General features: G+C 38.2%; 1 protein-coding gene and 1 long non-coding RNA gene across 3 annotated transcripts in view; one reads left to right on the top strand and one right to left on the bottom strand.

Annotated features, from left to right (window-relative positions):
• LOC135080264 (hemicentin-2-like) overlaps positions 1 to 20564 on the top strand; it is a gene marked incomplete at its 3' end in the record, with an annotated part of 312023 nt that overhangs the window by 249698 nt on the left and 41761 nt on the right. Inside the window, exons 3-4 of the mRNA XM_063974951.1 lie at positions 18044 to 18137; positions 18927 to 19078. Of these exons, the coding sequence (XP_063831021.1) occupies positions 18044 to 18137; positions 18927 to 19078 (246 nt within the window). The remainder of the gene's footprint in view (positions 1 to 18043; positions 18138 to 18926; positions 19079 to 20564) is intronic.
• On the bottom strand, positions 22 to 891 carry LOC135079748 (uncharacterized). 2 transcript variants are annotated; one of them, XR_010258887.1, is made up of 3 exons: positions 768 to 891; positions 303 to 467; positions 22 to 225 (listed from the first exon to the last, which is right to left on the bottom strand). It is a non-coding gene; the product is annotated as an uncharacterized LOC135079748 (long non-coding RNA). The 2 variants fall into 2 exon arrangements; XR_010258886.1 differs by having other exon boundaries at positions 781 to 889.

The raw sequence follows: 20564 nt of genomic DNA, 5'->3' as shown, positions 1-20564 counted from the left end.
ATTTATACCTACATAGGTATATTTTATTATTCAAAATAATTAAGATAAAACAAAAATTTTAATGAAAGTTTGTACATATCCACACTTATTATTCTTTTAGGTACATACATGGAGATGTAAAATGTTTGATTTATAGTTTGCAGAATATGAGTGCTTCTGGGGAATTATCTTCGGTACCACTCACTGGTGTCATTAGGCAGGCGCATGGAGCATATCCTAAATCACCTAAAAAAAGAACACAAGCATCAATCACACATTACAAAAATTAAAATTGCCTCACATCCTAAGTAGTAGTGACTCACCAAGCAAAACCACTTCATCACCAGCCTTTGTACATCTCTTAAGTGGTTTTTTTACTATAGGTAGGTAGATACAGTGATTAAAAATAAATCAGACTTGCATAGAACCACCATTCCACCATATTAAGTTGGATCCGCATTTGACTTATTTAGATCTTTATCTGTTATCTGAAAAAAGAAATAATATTAGAAGACACATTCTTCGAGTGGTGAGGTTACATAAGGGTGATCAAAGAACAGGAAAAAGACCTGCTCTATCACACAAGGACATAAGTTATTTATTGTATTAAATATAAGCTTAAGGACTAAATTTCCTTGCTAATGTAACAATATTTATTATGTAATTGTATGTGAATGTACCTATTGTGAACTCGTTAGCTTTATATCAAACCCTATTAGTTTTCAAAGCTATCTAAATGCAACTATCCCAATGTAATTGTCTAAAAAAAACTATTACAAAATTGATACCCAATTTACCTACCAATTGCACTTTCTTGCATGGTAACCTTTGCGACAGTAAAAACGTTATCGTTATCTGCTGGTAAATTTATTAATTACTTTACAGTTTACTGCCTTTAGCCAAAAATGACAAGGTGCATATATTCCAATGAGGACGAAGTATGTAATACAATACAGACTCTAGCTACTGTACTGTATGAAGATCCATGTATTTGTTACGGTCAAAGTGATAAATGTGAAAATTATGAATAATCGCCGGTTATTATGAATAATTACCGCATGATTTGGTAAATGTGATTAATATGAGGTCATTTATGTGTGTATAAAACTAAATAGGCGGCTTAGGGGTGGCCCTAGGGCCACCCCCGCCGCACCTTAACCTATTTTTCACTTTAAATCAAAACATTATGTCATAGGCATCATTGAAAAGTAGTATTATGCAAGAAACGTTCCAAACTCATTATGCCAAATTATATTAATATATGATATCAAAGCGTTCAAAAGTTTGGCTGTACACGAACATGTACACAAGATGTTGTTCTCTTTTATGAAATTTGTTAGTACTAAGGTTGAATTATTAAATAATCACTGTTAAATGTGATTAATTTATCACTTTCACCGCTACTGTCGGGAATTATTCATAATAACCGGTTATTATTAATAATTTTCAATTTATCACATTAACCGTAACATATTCATTGTTTGAAATCTATTTTAAACTGTGTAATTAATATCAATGTATTAAAAAAATAACTTTACATAAGCTTACCTTTACTAGAGTTGAAATCCATTTGCCTTTAATAAAAAGATTCGTGTCATCCATAATATGCATAATTTTAATTTAGTTCAAATAAATATCACAAAACTTATTTTTAACACATTTGAACACTAATAAATGTAATTTTAATGCAATTTTCTAAAACTCCGTCTATTCTCGCTCACAAAATACTAACTTTTTATTTGACATTTTGGAGCGCATTCGAGTGCGAAGTGTGTTTCGGAATGAGGCTGGAATTTCCTTACAGAATGCCACTCAAAACGTCATCCCATACAAAATCTCACGATCAATTAGTTCAACCCGCTGCCGCGCCGACAAGCGTAGCGCTAGAGTAAATTCGTGCCGACGATCGAGTTTATAGAATGCAAATCTAAAAACTCATCGCGGATTTAGTTGCGATGTCTAGGTGAAGGTTTTATAGAATCGCACTGCTGTAACCTGAAATACGAAGTACGTCAGTAGATTGTAACATTGTAACACAAGCAAAACAATGGTAGCAACGACTTGGAACACAAGTTTGATTTGAAATGCCTCGCCAACTGCACAAACATTCTACGACTACAAACTAGTATTTGTTGCTGTAACGCTGTGATCACTGAACGACTGAACCAATTCAGCTGGTGTACGGGCAAATTGAGATGTGAAATGTAGGCGCTTTTAAGATGGCGACAAACTGTTCCTTTACATTGATTTAACGTGATAAGGTTTTTATTAAATTATTCTATAGCTCATAAGATGCCCAAAAGGTCACCCAAAAGGCGATGGAGCGGGCTATGCTCGGAGTTTCTCTGAGTGATCGAATCAGAAATGAGAAAATCCGCAGGAGAACCAAAGTGACCGACATAGCTTGCAGAATTGCTAAAATCAAGTGGCAGTGGGCGGGGCATATAGCTCGTAGAGACGATGGCCGTTGGGGCAAAAAGAAAAGTTCTCGAGTGGCAACCACGGGCCTGAAGACGTAGGGTGGGCAGGCCCCCACTAGGTGGACCGACGATCTGGTGGCGGGAGGTGCCTAGATGGGGGCGGCACAGGGCTAACTTCTCAGTACGATCAACTTTGATGCGCTATACTCGTATAAATGCTCTACCTACATTCGTTTGTGCAGATCTCGTCGAGGTATTCACCGTTGATATTTGAATCTTATGTTACACAACAATGGTCTCAGTTAGTCGACACCTTTATTTTCAATGCTACGTTAAGTCGTTAGCGTCAAAGAAGTAATGCTTCATAGTCTATTCTATGTGTCGGCTGTTGTTATTCCAAATAAATAAAATAAAAATAAAATAAAATATAATGTTACGAGTATGTTGGGAGATTGGGACTTCATTTCTTGGAATTGTCATTACTTTCATACGGCTTTATATTGAAGTCGTTTTTTACATACCTACCTTTATTTTTCAACATTTGAAACAGGAATGAGTACTGAGAAGAAGTGATTGATTTGTTTAACTGAAATAAATAAGATTACTACAGACGGGATCGAACTGAAGATCTTTCGCTGCCAGGTCTTTTGCTGACTGCTTGGATTGCCAATTTGCCATCATCATCATTTCAGCAACAGGACGTCCACTGCTAAACATGGGCCTCCCCCAATTATTTACATAATGACCAGTTGGTAGCGGCCTGCATCTAGCGCCTTCCTGTTACCTTTATGAGGTCGACGGTCCATCTTGTGGGTAGACGTCTTCTTACGCCGCGGTTTCCGGTACGTGGTTAGAACCTTGCTGCCCCATCAGCCGTCAGTTCTGCGTACTATGGTGCCCTGCCCATTGCCACTTCAGCTTGCTTATCCGTCGGATTCTTTAAAGCAGAAATAAACATATTTTTTTGTAGACACTGTTATAACTAGGTTTTGTAAGATCTGACCTCTTTTTCTAAAAAAATCGGCGGGTTTAAGGCAATAAATCTTTATACTTCATTTATTGCTCTAATCTTAAGTGATGAAGAGCGTTTGCTGGAAAAATAAACTTCTAAGAACTAATTCGTACTAGGTTAAAGTCTATCTTCTTCATAAACCCTAGACTATGTACCTAATCTAGGATAATAATATTATGAGGATACTGGTGAATTGTCAGATGTTTTGAAGTTTGAACAGGCGTGGGGTTGCCGTCAATCTGAAACAGGCATTTTGTTACCATTTTGCCACCCCTGGTCTAGAGTCTGCGTCAAATAGTTTGTGACACCGAAAGTGGTCAAAAAGTTGACAAGACGACCTGTTTCAAATGCAACAAAGATGTGTTGCGAACTTATGGGCTTCTTTAGGTGTCATAAACTATTTGACGCTGACTATACCAAGCATTTTGTGAATCTCTATTCCATAGTTTGGAATAGGAAAAATTGGGAATAAAACGTTAATTCAAAATAACTCCATTTGCCTAGTTTTTACTGTCCGAGCTGCCGCCAACTTTTTCGATGAAATTTTTGTCAGTACTGCATGAATTGTAACTTTCAAATTGTATTATACAATTTTCCACAAGCCGCTTCCAATTGACGGATTCAGAATTTTTTCTTTTCATCTTTATATTTCTACTTTCCTTTTGGCTAAAAGTACTTATTAAATATTAGCATTTGAAGAAAGTACCATATGCAAAAAAAAAACAAATTGCAACACTGGCTATACATTATTAGGTTTTAAATTAAAACTACTTTAAAAAAGAAAAAAATGGACATTCCAAATTCAAATAAATTAAATAAAAAGGATATTCACGGTCCTTTCCCCTGCAACTCTGGCCCAAAAAAAATAACTAATCAGTGACACTACTACATACAGGTACTTGATATAGGTAGAAATAATTAGAAAAAAGTGTAAAGCTTGTCATAGATGACAAACAAAAATAATCGTAAATAACATATTTGTTTTCCAATTTTTTAATGTAAAACAGTTTGAATAAACCACGGATACTCTCGGCGCACTTAAGGGACTCTTATCTAGGTATAAATAAGACGTCAATATGTAGGTGACAATTTATTGCTTGACACAGGTTGTCAATGGTTCACAAAGGTTGTCAAAGGTTCAGAATCCTCCAGGTATATAAAGCCGGGGAAAAAAATCTGGACACCGCGGTACAGCTTTACACGTCTCAAAATACAGTGACATCTATTGGCCACTAATACAAACAAGTTTCATGGAAGGTTTATACATATCGCCCACCAAGGACCTTCCTAGGTCCTTAACAACAGGAAAATACAACCCAACGAAACTTAATGCGAATGCATCGCCCACCATGAAACAGGTTACGGTACACATCAACAATAAAATTAAAATAAACCATGTAAAAAACCATTGTACCGTAAAATAACAAAAACATATTAAATATACTCAAAACCTTAAAACTAAATAAACTAAAATTATTTAGCCTTAGGAAGGAGACCAAATTTTAAAACCTTGAAACTAACAACTCTATCATCGTCGTTACCGGGATGGACCACAATCACCCTGCCACTAAGCCAAGACCCGTAGCTAGTTGTCCTTCTTTACGACAACTAAATCGCCAACTTTTAGGTTGACGCATAGTCCACCTTTGTTTTACACCTTCGCGACGTTCCTGAAGCTGTGAGTTTTCAAGTCTCCAACCAACTCTCAACATGTTCACATTAGAAAAGGACTCAAGAGCTGGAGAAAGCTACGTTTGGGTAAGTCTCTACTTTCTCTTAACCTTTCAACATCAGCACTAGTTTTCAAATTGGCATGCTACTAAATACAACCCATAGCCTTCTGTACCTCTACTGTTGTTGAATACCCATAGCGTTTCTCAAGCGTATCCTTTTTTTATTTTAACCTTCCTTTTTGTTTCAGGATCTCCGTAGGTCTGCACGTCGACCTTGTAGCGGTATACGTCTTCACTTCGGTTCCAGGTAACACCACCACCTTTTATTATTTTATTAGTTTCATTTCTCTGTAAAGTTGAATCCCCTGATCGACAACTTCACAACCCATCTTGAGATCGTCCACATAAAAGTCTGACAGTATCTTCTCAGCCACCGTTGGAGAATCTTCGCCGAGATCTAAATTCATGTCAACATATTCACTAGTAACCTCTGTGTATTTCTGTTTCAGATCGCCGTTCTTCAGTCTTCGTTCTAATGAATACGTTCTTTTTTCAGGTGTTTGCCAGGAATTCTTCACATCGGGATCTTCATTCTTCACCGGAAGACGACGCACAATGTATCGACCAGTGTCATCTCTACGAGTAGTTTTGGTAAAGTATCCTTCACGTGTCTTTTGATCTTCTGTACATGTTCGTTCCTTTGGCAACGGAATGTCATCTTCTAGCTTACGACATTTTCTTTGACGCTGATTATCCTTCACACTACAGTGCATCACTTTTATTGTTTCAGAGGGCTTCATCGGCGTGTTAACGACACCAGACAGAATCCACCCCAGTGACGAACACTGAGCAAGTGGTGAACCAAGCGGTCCCTTGATGACTCCGTTTTGAAGTACCCGGCTATATACTTCTGACCCTAACAACAAATCCACCCTGTTAGAAGTATAATAGCTCGGATCCGCGAGGACAATGTCCTCAAGCTCCTTCCACTCCTCCGCTGTTATCTTTTGGTTAGGCAAAAGCGAAGTGATGGAGCCTAGTACATAAGCTTTCACCGTCATAATAAAGTTTGGATCAACCCGTGATGATATTTTTATTTCTACCATCGACTTTGTCGTGAGCCCGTTCGTGCCACCTACTCCTACTATCTGCCCTCTAGCTGGTATCTTCTTCAAACCCAATAACCGTACCATTGCCTCGGTAATAAAAGAAGATTGGGACCCTTGATCCAGTAGAGAACGAATTGTATAGGTTTGGCCGTGTTTAGATACAGTATCTACAAGTGCCGTCGCTAGCAATACCTGGCTACAATCCACAGTGCTTCTTGTAGACGTGCAGGAAATAACAGCACCAACTTTCTTGGTATCAGCCGTAGTAACCTCCCCGTTTTGGGGTTCCTGAGCAGCAATCTTGTTCGTAGGATGCAGCAGAGTGTGGTGCTTCCTCTTGCAGATGCGACACTTGTACTCACTGCGACAGAATTTGGCAGAGTGATTGTTTCCGAGACAAGAAAAGCACACATTGTGAGAAGCAACAAATTCGCGACGTAAATCCACAGACGTATCCCTAAAAGCCTTACACGTGCTCAATTTGTGCTCCTTCTTACAAAAGGGACAGACTAACGTGGCAACGTGCATGGTTTTAATCTGACTAACAGGCAAGTTTCGGTTAGGAATTGGTTTGGACTCTGAACTCAAAAATTCAAGGGCGCGGTAACGGTTGTTAAGAAACCTTTCGAATTGATCATAAGTAGGTAATTCGGTAGAGTTATTATCCGCGATGCTAAATTCCCATTGCCTTTTTGATTCAGGGTCCAACTTCAGCGTTATTATGTGAATTACCAGCACGTCCCAGGTACTAGTATCTATGCCAATATTAGACAGAGCTGACAAACAATCATTTGTGGTGTCCATCAAACCTTTCAAACCACTAGCCGACTCACAAAGAACATTTTCCTGGCTTAGTAGTCTTTTCAAAATATGATGACAGATGTATCGTTTGTTGTTATACCTCTCGTCTAATAAACCCCAACAATGCTCGTAATTACTATCAGTAATTGGAATGTTACATAAAAGTTGCTCGGCTTCACCCTGTAAGTACCCCTTTAAATACAATAATTTTTGAGCATTTCCTAATGTTTTGTTTGAATGAATCAAGGACTGGAATAAGTCTCGGAACGTGTTCCATTCCGAGTACTTTCCTGAGAAGATCGGAATATTTACTTTTGGTAGTTTTACATTAGGCGCCTGTAGAGAGGGCTGGTTAGAATCAGTGTTGGAAGAACTTGTGATTATAACGTATTCAGATAAACCCGCTTTTAATTTACATTTATAATCAATATAACAATCTTCTGTTTTGTCATAAGTGTCGCTTCGCATATAGGCCGACTCGGATAATAATTTAGGTTCCGTAGTGCGCAACAACTCCTTATGACCCAACAGAAATTCACTCCACAAACCTTCAAGTAGTTCCAACTTTCCCTCTAAATACTCCTTGGCCAAACGATCTTTCGGAACTTTTTGGAAATTCGTCTTAGCTTTTTCTATCCTTGACGCAAGGTCAAACTGACAATTCTCCAAACGTTCCATCATAAATGACAACTAAATTGAAATGTAAACAAACTTCCAAAAATAGTAAAAAATTCTAAGTGTTTGACAACTCTGACAGAAATCGGGCATAGGTTCCCCGTAGCAACCGCTTTTTCAAAACTATTCTAAGTCCTAAAATATTAATCTAAAATTTTTCTAAGTCACAGTAAACAATTTAAAATTTCTAAGTTAAACTACCAATGTAAATAAAGTCCAAAATCCTTCAACTTTCTTCTCAAATAATAAAATGCTAAGAGTACTCACAGTTATATCCGTTTCACTCACACACTATCACAATAGACGGCGAACTCTTCATCAAACACGAACTCCTTCGGGCTCCGAACCCGAACTCCTTTCGGGCTCCGACACGAACTGCTTAGGGCTCCAACACGAATCCCGTAGGGCTCCGATCGTGTCTCCACCGGATGGCGCCACCTCAGCGCAGCACCACCGTCATCATCTCCTGATCTTCCTCACCCAGTTGGTTGCCCTGACAGCACCACAGCTGGTACTGTCAAACTGGTGTCAGCAGCTCCTAGCTGACCCAGCTTCTTCACCTGTCCTGTTTGCGACAGCGATCCACTGTCCAGGACGTCACCCCCCTCCAAAAATGCACAAAGTGTGATCGCGGCACCTGCACCGTTACCAGTGCCCAATGGACATCAGCTTCTTGATGATATCCGACTCGACAGGACCATGAATAAACCACGGATACTCTCGGCGCACTTAAGGGACTCTTATCTAGGTATAAATAAGACGTCAATATGTAGGTGACAATTTATTGCTTGACACAGGTTGTCAATGGTTCACAAAGGTTGTCAAAGGTTCAGAATCCTCCAGGTATATAAAGCCGGGGAAAAAAATCTGGACACCGCGGTACAGCTTTACACGTCTCAAAATACAGTGACATCTATTGGCCACTAATACAAACAAGTTTCATGGAAGGTTTATACACAGTTTATTAAATTTTGATAACATTTTCAAAACCAATACCACTTCAATTAAAATTTCACATGTGCATTTACGAAATGAAAATCACTTTAGCCTGGGGCATTGAGATAGAATCGCACAGTTTAAATTAATAGTTTTTAATTACATACCTACTGAAATACTGAAATTTAGAGCATTTTTTTGTTTACACTATTTCCTGAACGTTTGCACGTTTATTATATTTGAACCACAAAATTTACTGCCCATATTATTTCGTCAAATAAGCGCGTAATCCTCTGCTCCCGCTTCTGTCTTAATTAAATACAAGTACTTTTTTTTTTATGTACTTGTTTTTTTAATATATAATGGCCAACATGTCTGAATTATTAAAGATGCTACCTATATAAGTTCATCGTTTGTCACGATCACCAACTCTTAACCACGTTAAAACTCCCATATACATCTATCGAATAGAATATTCAGCTATCATTCGATTACTGTATTCCTAAAATCAGACCAATTAAAACAAACAGTTTAAACTAAGCCCATAAGCAATTAGCTCTATAACTAACCCCCAAATAAATTTCCCTTGCAATAAACGGAGGTAAATAGAAAATCATTGATATAAATAACAGGTTTTCAGTACGCCGGTTTCGCTTAACTTTATTTATGGCTCAAACAGCCTATGATTTCAGAGGCTCATTTCAGTATATCATAACTATGTCGGGCTTAATACTAGGCTGCGGCACACTGGGCTATTTGTAATTAAATGGGTTCGTAAAAGGCGTAAGTGGAATGAAAATGAAACACAAACGACTTCAAGGCACTTCTAATAGCGCGGTTTTTAAGGCAGCCTATTGCTTCAACCATACCAACGCAGATCGCCGTCGCCGGCGCGATCATAGGCCAGTGACAGGTCGCGCGGACTGTCATGGGTCGCGCGACCTGTCATTGGCCTATGATCGCGCCGGCGATGGCGATCTGCACGCGTTGGTGTGGTTGAAGCATTAGACCAACTGGCCGCAAGAGCGGAGCGGAGGCCTGGTTTCAAAGCGGAGAGGAGAGGAGATGTGTCTGAATAACTAATCGGATTTCCGAATTGGAGCTTAGCGGAAAATTGATGAGGAAATAACGAAATCTGATTGGTCACTCAAACATATTACCTCCTCTTCTCTCTGCATTGGGGAAACCGAGCCTTAAATATTTTTAGGGCTGAGACTCTTATTATGTAAAGCTCTAAACTTAAAGCCTGTTTTGTCTAATCATTTAAACAATTTTTTGTCCATTAAAAAAGGGGTCTTTTCGCGACCACGGTAACACAGCTGCTACGTCAAGCTATGTAATCGCGTACTACATAATATCTAAATATTTAGAAATATTTTATGCTGACTGTACCTCAACCAAAAGTTGAATACAAAGTTTCCGTAGCTTTAACTACAGCCAAGTTATTTTAAAAGTCTACAGCGAAAATCGATGAACTTTCGACTTTTTGAATTCCAGCAAAAAATATCACAGCACGCCACTTGTCAAGCGAACATGCGATTTCTTATAAATCGCATAATAATTTCCTACTTCTGGTTCACAGTCACGTATAATGGCGTGATAACTTTTAAATTTGAACTTTTACACGTAATGAAAGCCTATGGAGTACAAATTACCAACTTATTTTGCTTTGACATTATCTGGATTAAGTATAAATGTTCAGTTTAGCAAATATTTTCATTTTTTACTAAAGTTTTATGTAAAAAATCAAATCTAAACAATTCAGAGGATTTAAATTCAAATATTGGCTCAGTTCTTTTCCAAACATACCATTTCCATTCCATCTTTTTCCTATGAATACTTATTAAACTTTCAACTATATACCTACTTTCCATGTTTTGTTAAACCCTTTTAATACTAAAAACCAGAAACGCAGCAAAAGCGTACTTTTTGAATATTATTCAATTTGTTTCTTTTATTTATAGAGAACAATTTAGCAGCCAAATGGAAACATTCAAACGGATAATTTGCGTCTCATTTTCGCTTTCAATATGATAATCATCCATCAATAGGAATCACTGAAATTTTGCTCAATGAGAAACAAAATATGATAATTTAATTAAATGATAATAGTGTTACTGATTTGAGATAAACTGTAGGTATAGAAAAAACACACCACAACCATAATACACCAATAATTAAGTATGATTTGAAAAAGAAGACCTCTCTTTGGCAGTCGAGTAAAGTCTTCAATATTTCTTTCAAAATAAATTTCCAAAGAAAATAGGCATACTTAATGTATATTATTAGTAAGTATTTAGTTCATATAAATTACGTCAGAAATAATTTACTCTAATTGGAGTTGTAGTTAATTTACAGCGAAAATTAACATAATAGTAGTAATAATTTATATTTTAACGCGTTTACGTAATTACGCTTTCATTTATTAATGAAAGGAAATACTTTGCCTAAATGGAGTTTTTAGACCTATATTTTAAAAATTTTAGTGTTAAAGTTACATTATTTCTTAACTGAATAAATACTTCAAAAGCGTATTAGTAAGAAAAAAGTGAAGTGAAGAGAAATACCGCCATCTTTCGTGAAATTTATGAATGCTTTGGAATAATTTTACATGGGGCAATCTTCTTCTGTGCGATGGGTACCAACTATTAGATAACATACTGAATTATTTTTTTATATTCTGATAATCATTTTTAATTTTTTTACCCTAATAAAAGTTAGGTAAAAAATAACAAAAAATTGATTAAAAGTACACTATTTTTTTTTTTTTTTACTTTTGGTGTATTTTTTGGAGTTTGAATTTTCTTTTATGTAGTTACATTCCCTTAAAAGATATTTTTTTATACTTTTTCACATTTCCGATGCCAACTGTACATTCTGACGAGGCCCCGCCACGGCCCACTGGGCGTCATCAAAGAGTTAAATCGCCCGTCCGAAAGACTCCGTCCACCGGGCAGCTAATGACCTATAATCCATTCCGAATACCAAATAAAAAACTATTTCAGCCTTTATCCCGAAGGATTTAGAACCATTTTTCAGTTGGATTTTCAGGAAAGTGAGTCGGTTAATTTTTAATTTCAAGGCACAAATTGAATAACGTTTTTATACCAAATCCTGTTCGTTTCCTTGATTAATAATTTGAAATTGTAATTAATTTCGACGATTCTATGTACAAAAAAAGTTCAAAACCAGAGCCAATCAGCTTTTGAAGTCAAATGTAATGTTTATTTTTTACATTTTATTCTAAATATTAAGGAATATTCTTTTTATACAGCTGATATACTCAGTTCGTCTGAAAGAGAGCGCTGGTAATACGACCACCTAAATTGTCGTTATTTGCATTTATCTAAATTCTTATTTTTGTATGATAAATAATAGAAAGTAGTTTTTTTTATCCACAACGAGGAAGCTCTTGGCCTGTATCTTACCTGATGCTTGAGGAATGCGAGCTTCACCCGGAATCCTCAATCACAGAGGAACTGGCTATCTTACCTCTACTGCCGGAACACAACAATGCTGTTAACGTTGTTGTTATGGCGACGGACTTAGGTAAGATGGTGGTAGCCAGACTTAGAACAAGCCCTACCACCAACCAAACTGAACAGAAAAATCTGCCCCCACTGGGAATCGAACCCGGGACCTCTGCATCTGAAGCAGGTGGTCTTACCACTAGACCATAGAGGTGTCTGTTTAACTACATTGTACAATTGTAAATGTCTAAATAACCACTCTAATACAAAACTTTGACCCTGAACACCAAAACCACAATAATTCATAGCTTTATTTATTCACTGTAACTACTTGAAAACTTTATAATAACCGTCGAAAAATATTCCACCGTTATTTTAAGCTCAACTCCGTGCTAAAGCTGCCCAGAATATCACTATACCCGCATTTTCCTACACAAAATTGTTTTTGTTTGAAAATTGTTTAAACTTTGTTTTATGCCTCTGCCTCAGAGAGAATGTCACGAAAAAATGCGCAGGATCCTAATTATGTTGTTTCATTTTTAAAGTTGTCACAGAATTAAATGTAGAAATGTTTTTAATTTTAGATTTGTTTTGAGCAGTCGTTGTTTGATATTAATGAATCACATATGTATACTATACATACATACTTGAAATACCAAAGGATAGTGCCAGGGTCTGGTAGTACGTATACATGAATGATATTTTGTATGTAAATAATTCAAAACAAAACTCTTTTTTTCTGTTAACTCCAGGGATAGATTTCAGTGCGCTCCGGTTTACAAATTAGTATTGGCCTGAGGAACAAAATGCACTATGGTTTCATTCTGGGCAGCACTTGGTCCAATTTCCATACATGGATTGGCACTGTCATTTGATTTTGTTTGTATCAACATCAACAACATTTAGTAATGGCCTGGGCATTTTGTAGTGTTGCCAGATAATAATCGATTAGGTGGGGTAATCGATTAATGTCTATTTTGAGGCCCATTTAGGCTATCGATTAATATTTAATAGACTATCGATTATGCGGCAACAGTAGTGTTTTCTATGTATAAATATTTACCTACAACAAAAAAGGATTTCAGTAACACCCGTATTCACAACCTTTACTATGAGGTCTCACAGTGCGCGTGGACGCACAGGGTGACACATGAACCAATCATAGAGCTCTATTCAATGCTGTGCGTTCGATTTGCTGCTTCGCTTAAACTAGCATCGTTTGTGAATATGGGCTAAGTCCATTATGTGTCTAGAACACAATATCGAGCGCAAAAACATTATAATATAACCTAAATTCACTGCTAAAGTAGTTTTTCCCTCCCTGAATATTTTCACAAACTCATTGACAACATGTTTTACGCCACAACACAAAATGCCATAAAGTAAACAGTAGGTACACGAACCTTCATTGGATTGTCGAAAAAAAACATTTCTGGGACAAGATAACAGGAAAATTCGAGTGTCTCTGTCACTGTGATTTTATAATGGCAAGGATAAATACTTACCTACTAGTGAAAAATTTGTTGAAAAAGGTTTCATTCGTACAATTTTTTTTTAGAAGTGAGATAGGACTTGCTTGTTCTAAAAGAAAAGTAACTACTCGAAAGAAAATAAAATAATATCACTAAAAATAAAATCTTTTTTTTTTCCGTTTGGTCAAAACAATGGTTAATTAGCGGACGTTCGCGTTATTAATCATAGATGACAGATTAATAAGACAAGCACTTATCATTTTTTCAACTTAGTCTATCACTATGTATCTTATTTCCCCAATATAATTTAAACTTCCTGACCTACTTTATTTAATTCTTGTTAATTAACTTAACAATCTCTTTTATAAAAAGAAACCCTTAAATTGAAATGTTCATTCAAAACGAAAATGAAACGGTAATTATTGTAAGTATCTAAAGTTGCGATAAGTCCTTTTATGTACCTATTCATTAACACAAGTCGTACCTATTACATAATTTTGTATTTACTTAAGTATCGATATTATGTACTCGTACTTACATAATATTTGTAAAAATAATGAACCTAACGAAAGATTTTTGTTCAATATGGTTAAGTATTACGTCACTTAAAATACGAATCTCGTTTTATTTTTGTAACAAAGTAACGTAACACGACACTAAGCTGTCACTTGATATTAAAAGAAAACGTTCCTGTTACTAGATCCGACGGAATTTCTCGGAAGAAACAGGGAACTCATCAAACTTGTGATTTGTTTGCAATGGCTGTCCAACCGTTGTCATATGCGGTAGAACCACTCATTAATAAATTAATATTTCTTGCTAAAACTAAAAGTTCTAACAAGTGCTAGGTTGCAACAAAAAAGTGTACTACTTTTATTTCTATAACGAAGACTTTTAAGCTCATAGCAGATTTATCGACTCAGAAAGGGATCAATACCATATCGCCTTTTGCGAGCTGTCATCCTTTCGCGAAATGTTAATCGCAAGGCGAGGCGTTTACGTTACGGTGCAGCAGCGGATAAGTGTGCGTTGCAATATGGAGTTTCATACAAAGAATACGGACCGCCTCGAGTTGATACGGTTACGATCCCTTTCCGGGTCGATAAATGTGTAAACGACCTTTATGCACCTCCTACATATTACCTGCTTAGCCCAAAGGTTGACTGGAAGAGAATTCCATTAATTATGCATAAATGCAAGTTCGATTAGTGAGCAATAAAGTTAGAAAAAAAAACAAGTTATATTGTGCTTACTAACTTTGGCTTGTCTATTCGAACATTTTCTCATCCTAAATCAAACACTAAAAAACTTTCTCTCCATATTAAGACCACTTAAAAAGCGAATTTTTAGTTATTTACAGTTATTTTATTTTAAAATGACATCTATTACAACTTTAACAGATACCTCAGTGCTAATGAATATAGTTCGATTTACAGTGTTCATTATTCATATACCTAATTTATTTGCACTCTAAACATACATAAAGGTTTTATAACTAAACTAGCGGCCGCCCGCGACTTCGTACGCGTGGATCCTGTTTTACCCCCTTAGGGGTGGAGTTTCGGTAAATCCTTTCTTAGCGGATGCCTACGTCATAACATCTACCTGGATTCCAAATTTCAACCCGATCCATCTAGTGGTTTGGGCTGTGCGTTGGTAGATCACTATGTCAGTCAGTCAGTCACGTTTGAGTTATAAATATTTATTTAGATACAGTGCTTAAAACTTAGTAACCTAGTTGAGGTAGGTATTGCAAATTTTTAGAGTAAGCCTACTAAACCCCTGTGCACTATACTACAGCCATCATCAAAAGTTGCGGCTATTGTCAACAGCAGACAATCAAAGCAAAACCAACCTTATTTAGTTTAAACAGGGCTTCATAATACTTAGAAACCTCAAAGCTTGCCGTTGACTGTACTACAAACTGATGGGCGACAGGCATTGGACAGAAAACTGATTTGGAGTTTTAAAGACTTTGCCTTGGAATGTCGATGGAATGGAGCTGGTATTCAAAAGTTGTATTAAGTATTACAGTATTGACGAAGAAGGGACTTTGTCAAACTGCGATTAGAGATTTATATTTAGCCATTTATCCTTTCTCCACAGGGAGTTTTAGTCAATGTTGTGGGTGGTAATTCTAATCTAATTTTGATGAGTTTGAATGACGAAACAATCATTTCTATTTCCAAGTCACAGTGTACAATATACCTACGTTCTATGGCCTCTTACTAGTTGGTTCGTTTTTTGTATGGAGAGTGCAATATCATTTCCTAATACATAGTGCTGCGAATATTGGTTGACCCTTAAAATATTTGCAACATCGAAAAAGTACCTTACTTGATATTTTATACAGATTTAGTTTAAAATAAGTGACGCAATAAAATTTTAACAACACAATAAAACCGATTCCAAAAAACATGCACCAAAAGTAGAAAAATATTACTATGTAGGTTATTGATTGATACTTTTGGAGTCGGTGTCAAGATTATGAAACGTATGAAATTTGCTATCGCGTTCCCAAAAGTATCAATCATGGTCACACCTCGATTTTAGAAATCGGTTCTTAATTGACGGAGTTCTGCGGTAACACATACAAAAAAACACACTCGAATTGAGAACCTCCTCCTTTTTTTGAAGTCGGTTAAATAATTAATAGTGGGGATACTCAGATCTCCAAGCCCGCATGGGCCTTGTCTCCGTGACCCGAACTAATGGTTACAGCGATCGTTCTTTTGACGACTCTTGATTGCCTTTAAATCTTTAATGGATGGGCCTTTGTTCGGCCTTCGTTCCTTAGGCCTTTACATTTCCTAAGGTTATGTATTTGAAATCCATAGGCTATTATCACCTTTAGGAACTTAATTTATTTGTGGTTGAATATTCCGGGTGAAGCTCGCTTCTACCTTTTGCCTGGTCATCACTTTCTATCAGGTGAAATGCAGGCCAAGAGCTTCCTCGTTGTCATCATCATCATTTCAGCCATAGGACGTCCACTGCTGAACATAGGCCTCCCCCAATGCCCCGATGCTCCCGATTGGTAGCGGCCTGCGTCCAGCACCTTCCTGCTACCTTTACGATGCCGTCGGTCCATTCCATGTCCTTGTTGTAGATAAAGAAAAACTTTGAGAAGTGCAGACCACCCGATGATGATTGTGTAGTTTTAGTTAGACAGACGAACGTTCGTCTGACGAACTTCGTCTCGCACTCCTACAAGTCTATCTGAACTCCTTTGTTCTTCTGGTTAATTTCGTTGCGGGTCCTTTGACTTAACTTTCCCCTGGGACAAACTTGACCTTCACTGGTTGGGTTATTGGCGGTCAAGCTGTAGATCCTGGCTACACAGGAGTTGCAGTGGTGGGAACGAGAGGTGGGAATAGCCCCGCTACTATCTGAACTTTCCCTTACTTCTATTAAATTCCTCAGCATTTTGTTTGATGATCAACGACAACACATTAGACTGTACATTTTCGTTGCAAAACCGCACGTATTCCAACTAAATAAGATGCTACAATTTAGCTTGAAGTGCCGTTGTCAGTTTTTCACGCTTACTCCCTTCAAATTGCTACAGTCTGTAGTTTCATTAGGTACATGTAATGATATCGTCCTTGAAATGAGGAGGGGTGAGATGGAGGGGGGAGGTATCCCGTTTTTGTCCGGGCTTCACCCTTCTGTCTTATAGTGAAAAATATTTTAAAGAAATCATAGAAATGTTTAAGTCAGTATTTCATAATAACTGCTAGCTACTAATTTGATTCTAAGCCTTCATGGTCACTAACAAAATTATTATTATTGACGGGATTGCTTCCATGTTCACATCTCACCTGCAGTTACTCCGTGATCATGGCGCTTTCAACAGTGCCGAAATATCGGGAACTCGAAATTAAGGTACATGGTAGCAATCCCGTCAATAATAATTATTTTGATTCTAAATCCCTTAACTTTCACTCGCAGTACCTCTTTTACCTCACTTCACAAATGTTTTGTTTATGAATTAACCCGTTAAATTCAATGAAGCTTAATTATTAACTTGATTGTTCATTTGTTTATCCTGTAACGGGTTAACTCTGAAGCGGTGGAAATTGATGATGAAACTTTGTATGGAAAACTTATTCTTCCATAAGATAGGGATATTATGAAATCCATTAAACCTACTTAAATATTATCCTTTTGGTAAATTATTAACTTCTTTTTCTCAGACCGTGTTGTGCCGTGTGGTTAATAGCTATCTGTGACAGACCGAATATAAATAAATAATAATAAATAAATAAATTATTCGTTAGTATTCTACATTATTCCTGAGCTGAAAAATCTAAAGGGGCGAAGCCCCGAGCAAAAGCTATTTTTTTATAAAATACAATGTCTTTTCGTGTGTGTTTTCGAAAAAACTGTTCCGTACCATTACAGGGTTGTAAACTAACTGAATATTCCAAAAAATCACAAAGACTAATACTTTATTGTGTGGAATCCTTTCATAAAATCGTTTTCGATTGTTTCAGATGAAATGGCGAGTGGCTGGCGGGATGGGCTTACCACTTGCTGCCGCTGTCCTCTTCACGCTGCCTCTGTTCACGTCCTCCACGGGCGATATAAGTGAGTACTCCACCTCCACTCATTTTCATTGATTATCCTGGTCCGCATTCGAGTGCGGGAGGTTCCTGTAACCTGTAACGCTATAGATAGTTTCATCCACCAAGACGCGCCCCACCATTTTTTGGTCGAGGGAAGCGCGGGATGCGGAGAGTTTGATTCGAGCAATCTGAGCGTCATTATTGTAGTGTGTGTGTGATAACAGCGTTGCAATTGGATAATTTATGCATGAGTGTGATTGCTCGGATCAAACTCCCCGAATCACGCACTTCCCTCGAAAAAAAATTGGTGGGGCGCGTCTTCGTGAATGAAACGATCTTTAGCCATAGAGCCTGGAGCCATGTTCTGGACCAAACATCATTAGTTAGTCACATAACACATTGAGTCCAGTTACTCATCATCATCATTTCAGCCATAGGACGTTCACTGCTGAACATAGGCCTCCCCCAATGATTTCCACAATCGCCGGTTGGTGCCGGCCTGTATCCAGCGCCTTCCCGCCTTTATGAAGTGTGGGTGGACGTCCTACGCTGCGCTTTCCGGTACGTGGCCTCTACTCCAGAACCTTGCTGCCTCATCGGCCGTCAGTTCTGCGTACTATGTGCCCTGCCCATTGCCACTTCAGCTTTGCTAATCCGTTGGGCTATGTCAGCGATTTTGGTTCGTTTACGTATCTCCTCATTATCTGATTCGAGTCCAGTTACTACTATTTAAAATTTTGCTTGATTTTCTAGTTGCGTAGTTTTACTCCATTCATGTTAACAAGAGCTGCATCAGCCACCACTGTTGCAGGACATCACGGGACCTCCAGGGCGCGGGGCTGGCGCGGCGGCGTCCAGGCCAACGCTGACGTCACGGCCAACAACTCCATCAGCAACGTCACTGCTCAGCTGGGCGGGACCGCTTACCTGCACTGCCTGGTTGGACACTTGAGTGAGAGAGGCGTAAGTAACTTATAAATATTTTTATAGTTCCTAGAGTACTAGGACACAAAAGTGACTAGAGCCATAAGCTAGCGAAGGGACTAGATTTACGCTGACATCACGGCTAACAACTCCATCAGCAACGTCACAGCCCAGCTGGGAGGGACCGCTTGCCTGCACTGCCTGGTCGGCCACTTGAGTGAGAGAGGCGTAAGTGTTTTACTCGTAACATAGTAGTTCTAGTGACAGATAAAATCCCTAGAACAATAAATAGGTCCAGATTTATAATGACGTCACAACTAATAACTCCATCAGCAACGTCACAACTCAGCTAGGCGGGACCGCTTATCTACACTGCCTGGTGGTACACTTGAGCGAGAGAGGCGTAAGTAACTAATAAATATTTGTATAGTTCCTAGAGTACTAGGACACAAAAGTGACTAGAGCAATAAGCTAGCGAAGGGACTAGATTTACGCTGACGTCACGGCTAACAACTCCATCAGCAACGTCACTGCTCAGCTGGGCGGGACAGCTTATCTACACTGCCTGGTTGGCCACTTGAGCGAGAGAGGCGTAAGTGTTACTCGTAACTTAGTAGTTCTAGTGACAGACAGAATCTATAGACCAATAGGTCCAGACTTATGATGACGTCACGGCTAACAACTCCATCAGCAACGTCACTGCTCAGCTGGGCGGGATGGCTTACTTGCACTGTCTGGTTGGACACTTGAGCGAGAGAGGTGTAAGTGTTGTACTCATACTACTAGACAGACAAAGTCCCTAGACTTTAGCTAGGGACCCTAGACCCTAAACAGTAGGTCTAGCTTTACGCTGACGTCACGGCTAACAACTCCATCAGCAACGTCAGTACTCAGCTGGGAGGCACGGCTTATCTAAACTGCCTGGTTGGCCACTTGAGCGAGAGAGGCGTAAGTGTAACTACTATCATCATCTATATCATCATAAATACTGATGCTGCAGCCGTGGTCACAAGCAGACAAGAAGGCCAGTCTGCTTGTGATCACGGGTGCAGCATCGCAGCCGAAACGTCAAGCCGTGAGTACATAATGTAACTCATTAATAAACGTCGTATTTTAGTTGAAATGGAACGCGAAAGTTTAAAATCTTATACTATCATCATCGTTTCAGCCACAGGACGTCCACCGCTGAACATAGGCCTCCCCCAATGATTTCCAAATTGACCGGTTGCATCGGCCTGCATCCAGCTTCTTCTTGCAACCTTTATGAGGTCTTCTGTCCACCTCGTCCTGGACATCCTTCGCTATAGAACCTCCAGAATCTTGCTGCCCCGTCGGCTGTCAGTTCTGCGTACCTACTATGTGTCCTATTGCCACTTCAGTCTGCTAATTAAGATCGTTTACGGATCCAATTTCACCAATTAAATTACAGCTCTGAACCTAATGTTTGTTAATTTCGTTGTTTAATTGTGTCTTATTGTATTTGTTTAGAAGGCGACTGATTTAATTTAAAATATTACTGAACTAA

This window comes from Ostrinia nubilalis, chromosome 17 (genome assembly GCF_963855985.1).
Source record: "Ostrinia nubilalis chromosome 17, ilOstNubi1.1, whole genome shotgun sequence".
Lineage (NCBI taxonomy): Eukaryota > Metazoa > Arthropoda > Insecta > Lepidoptera > Crambidae > Ostrinia > Ostrinia nubilalis.
Note: the sequence above shows the minus strand (reverse complement) of the source record. Positions and strands in the feature narration are given on the sequence as shown.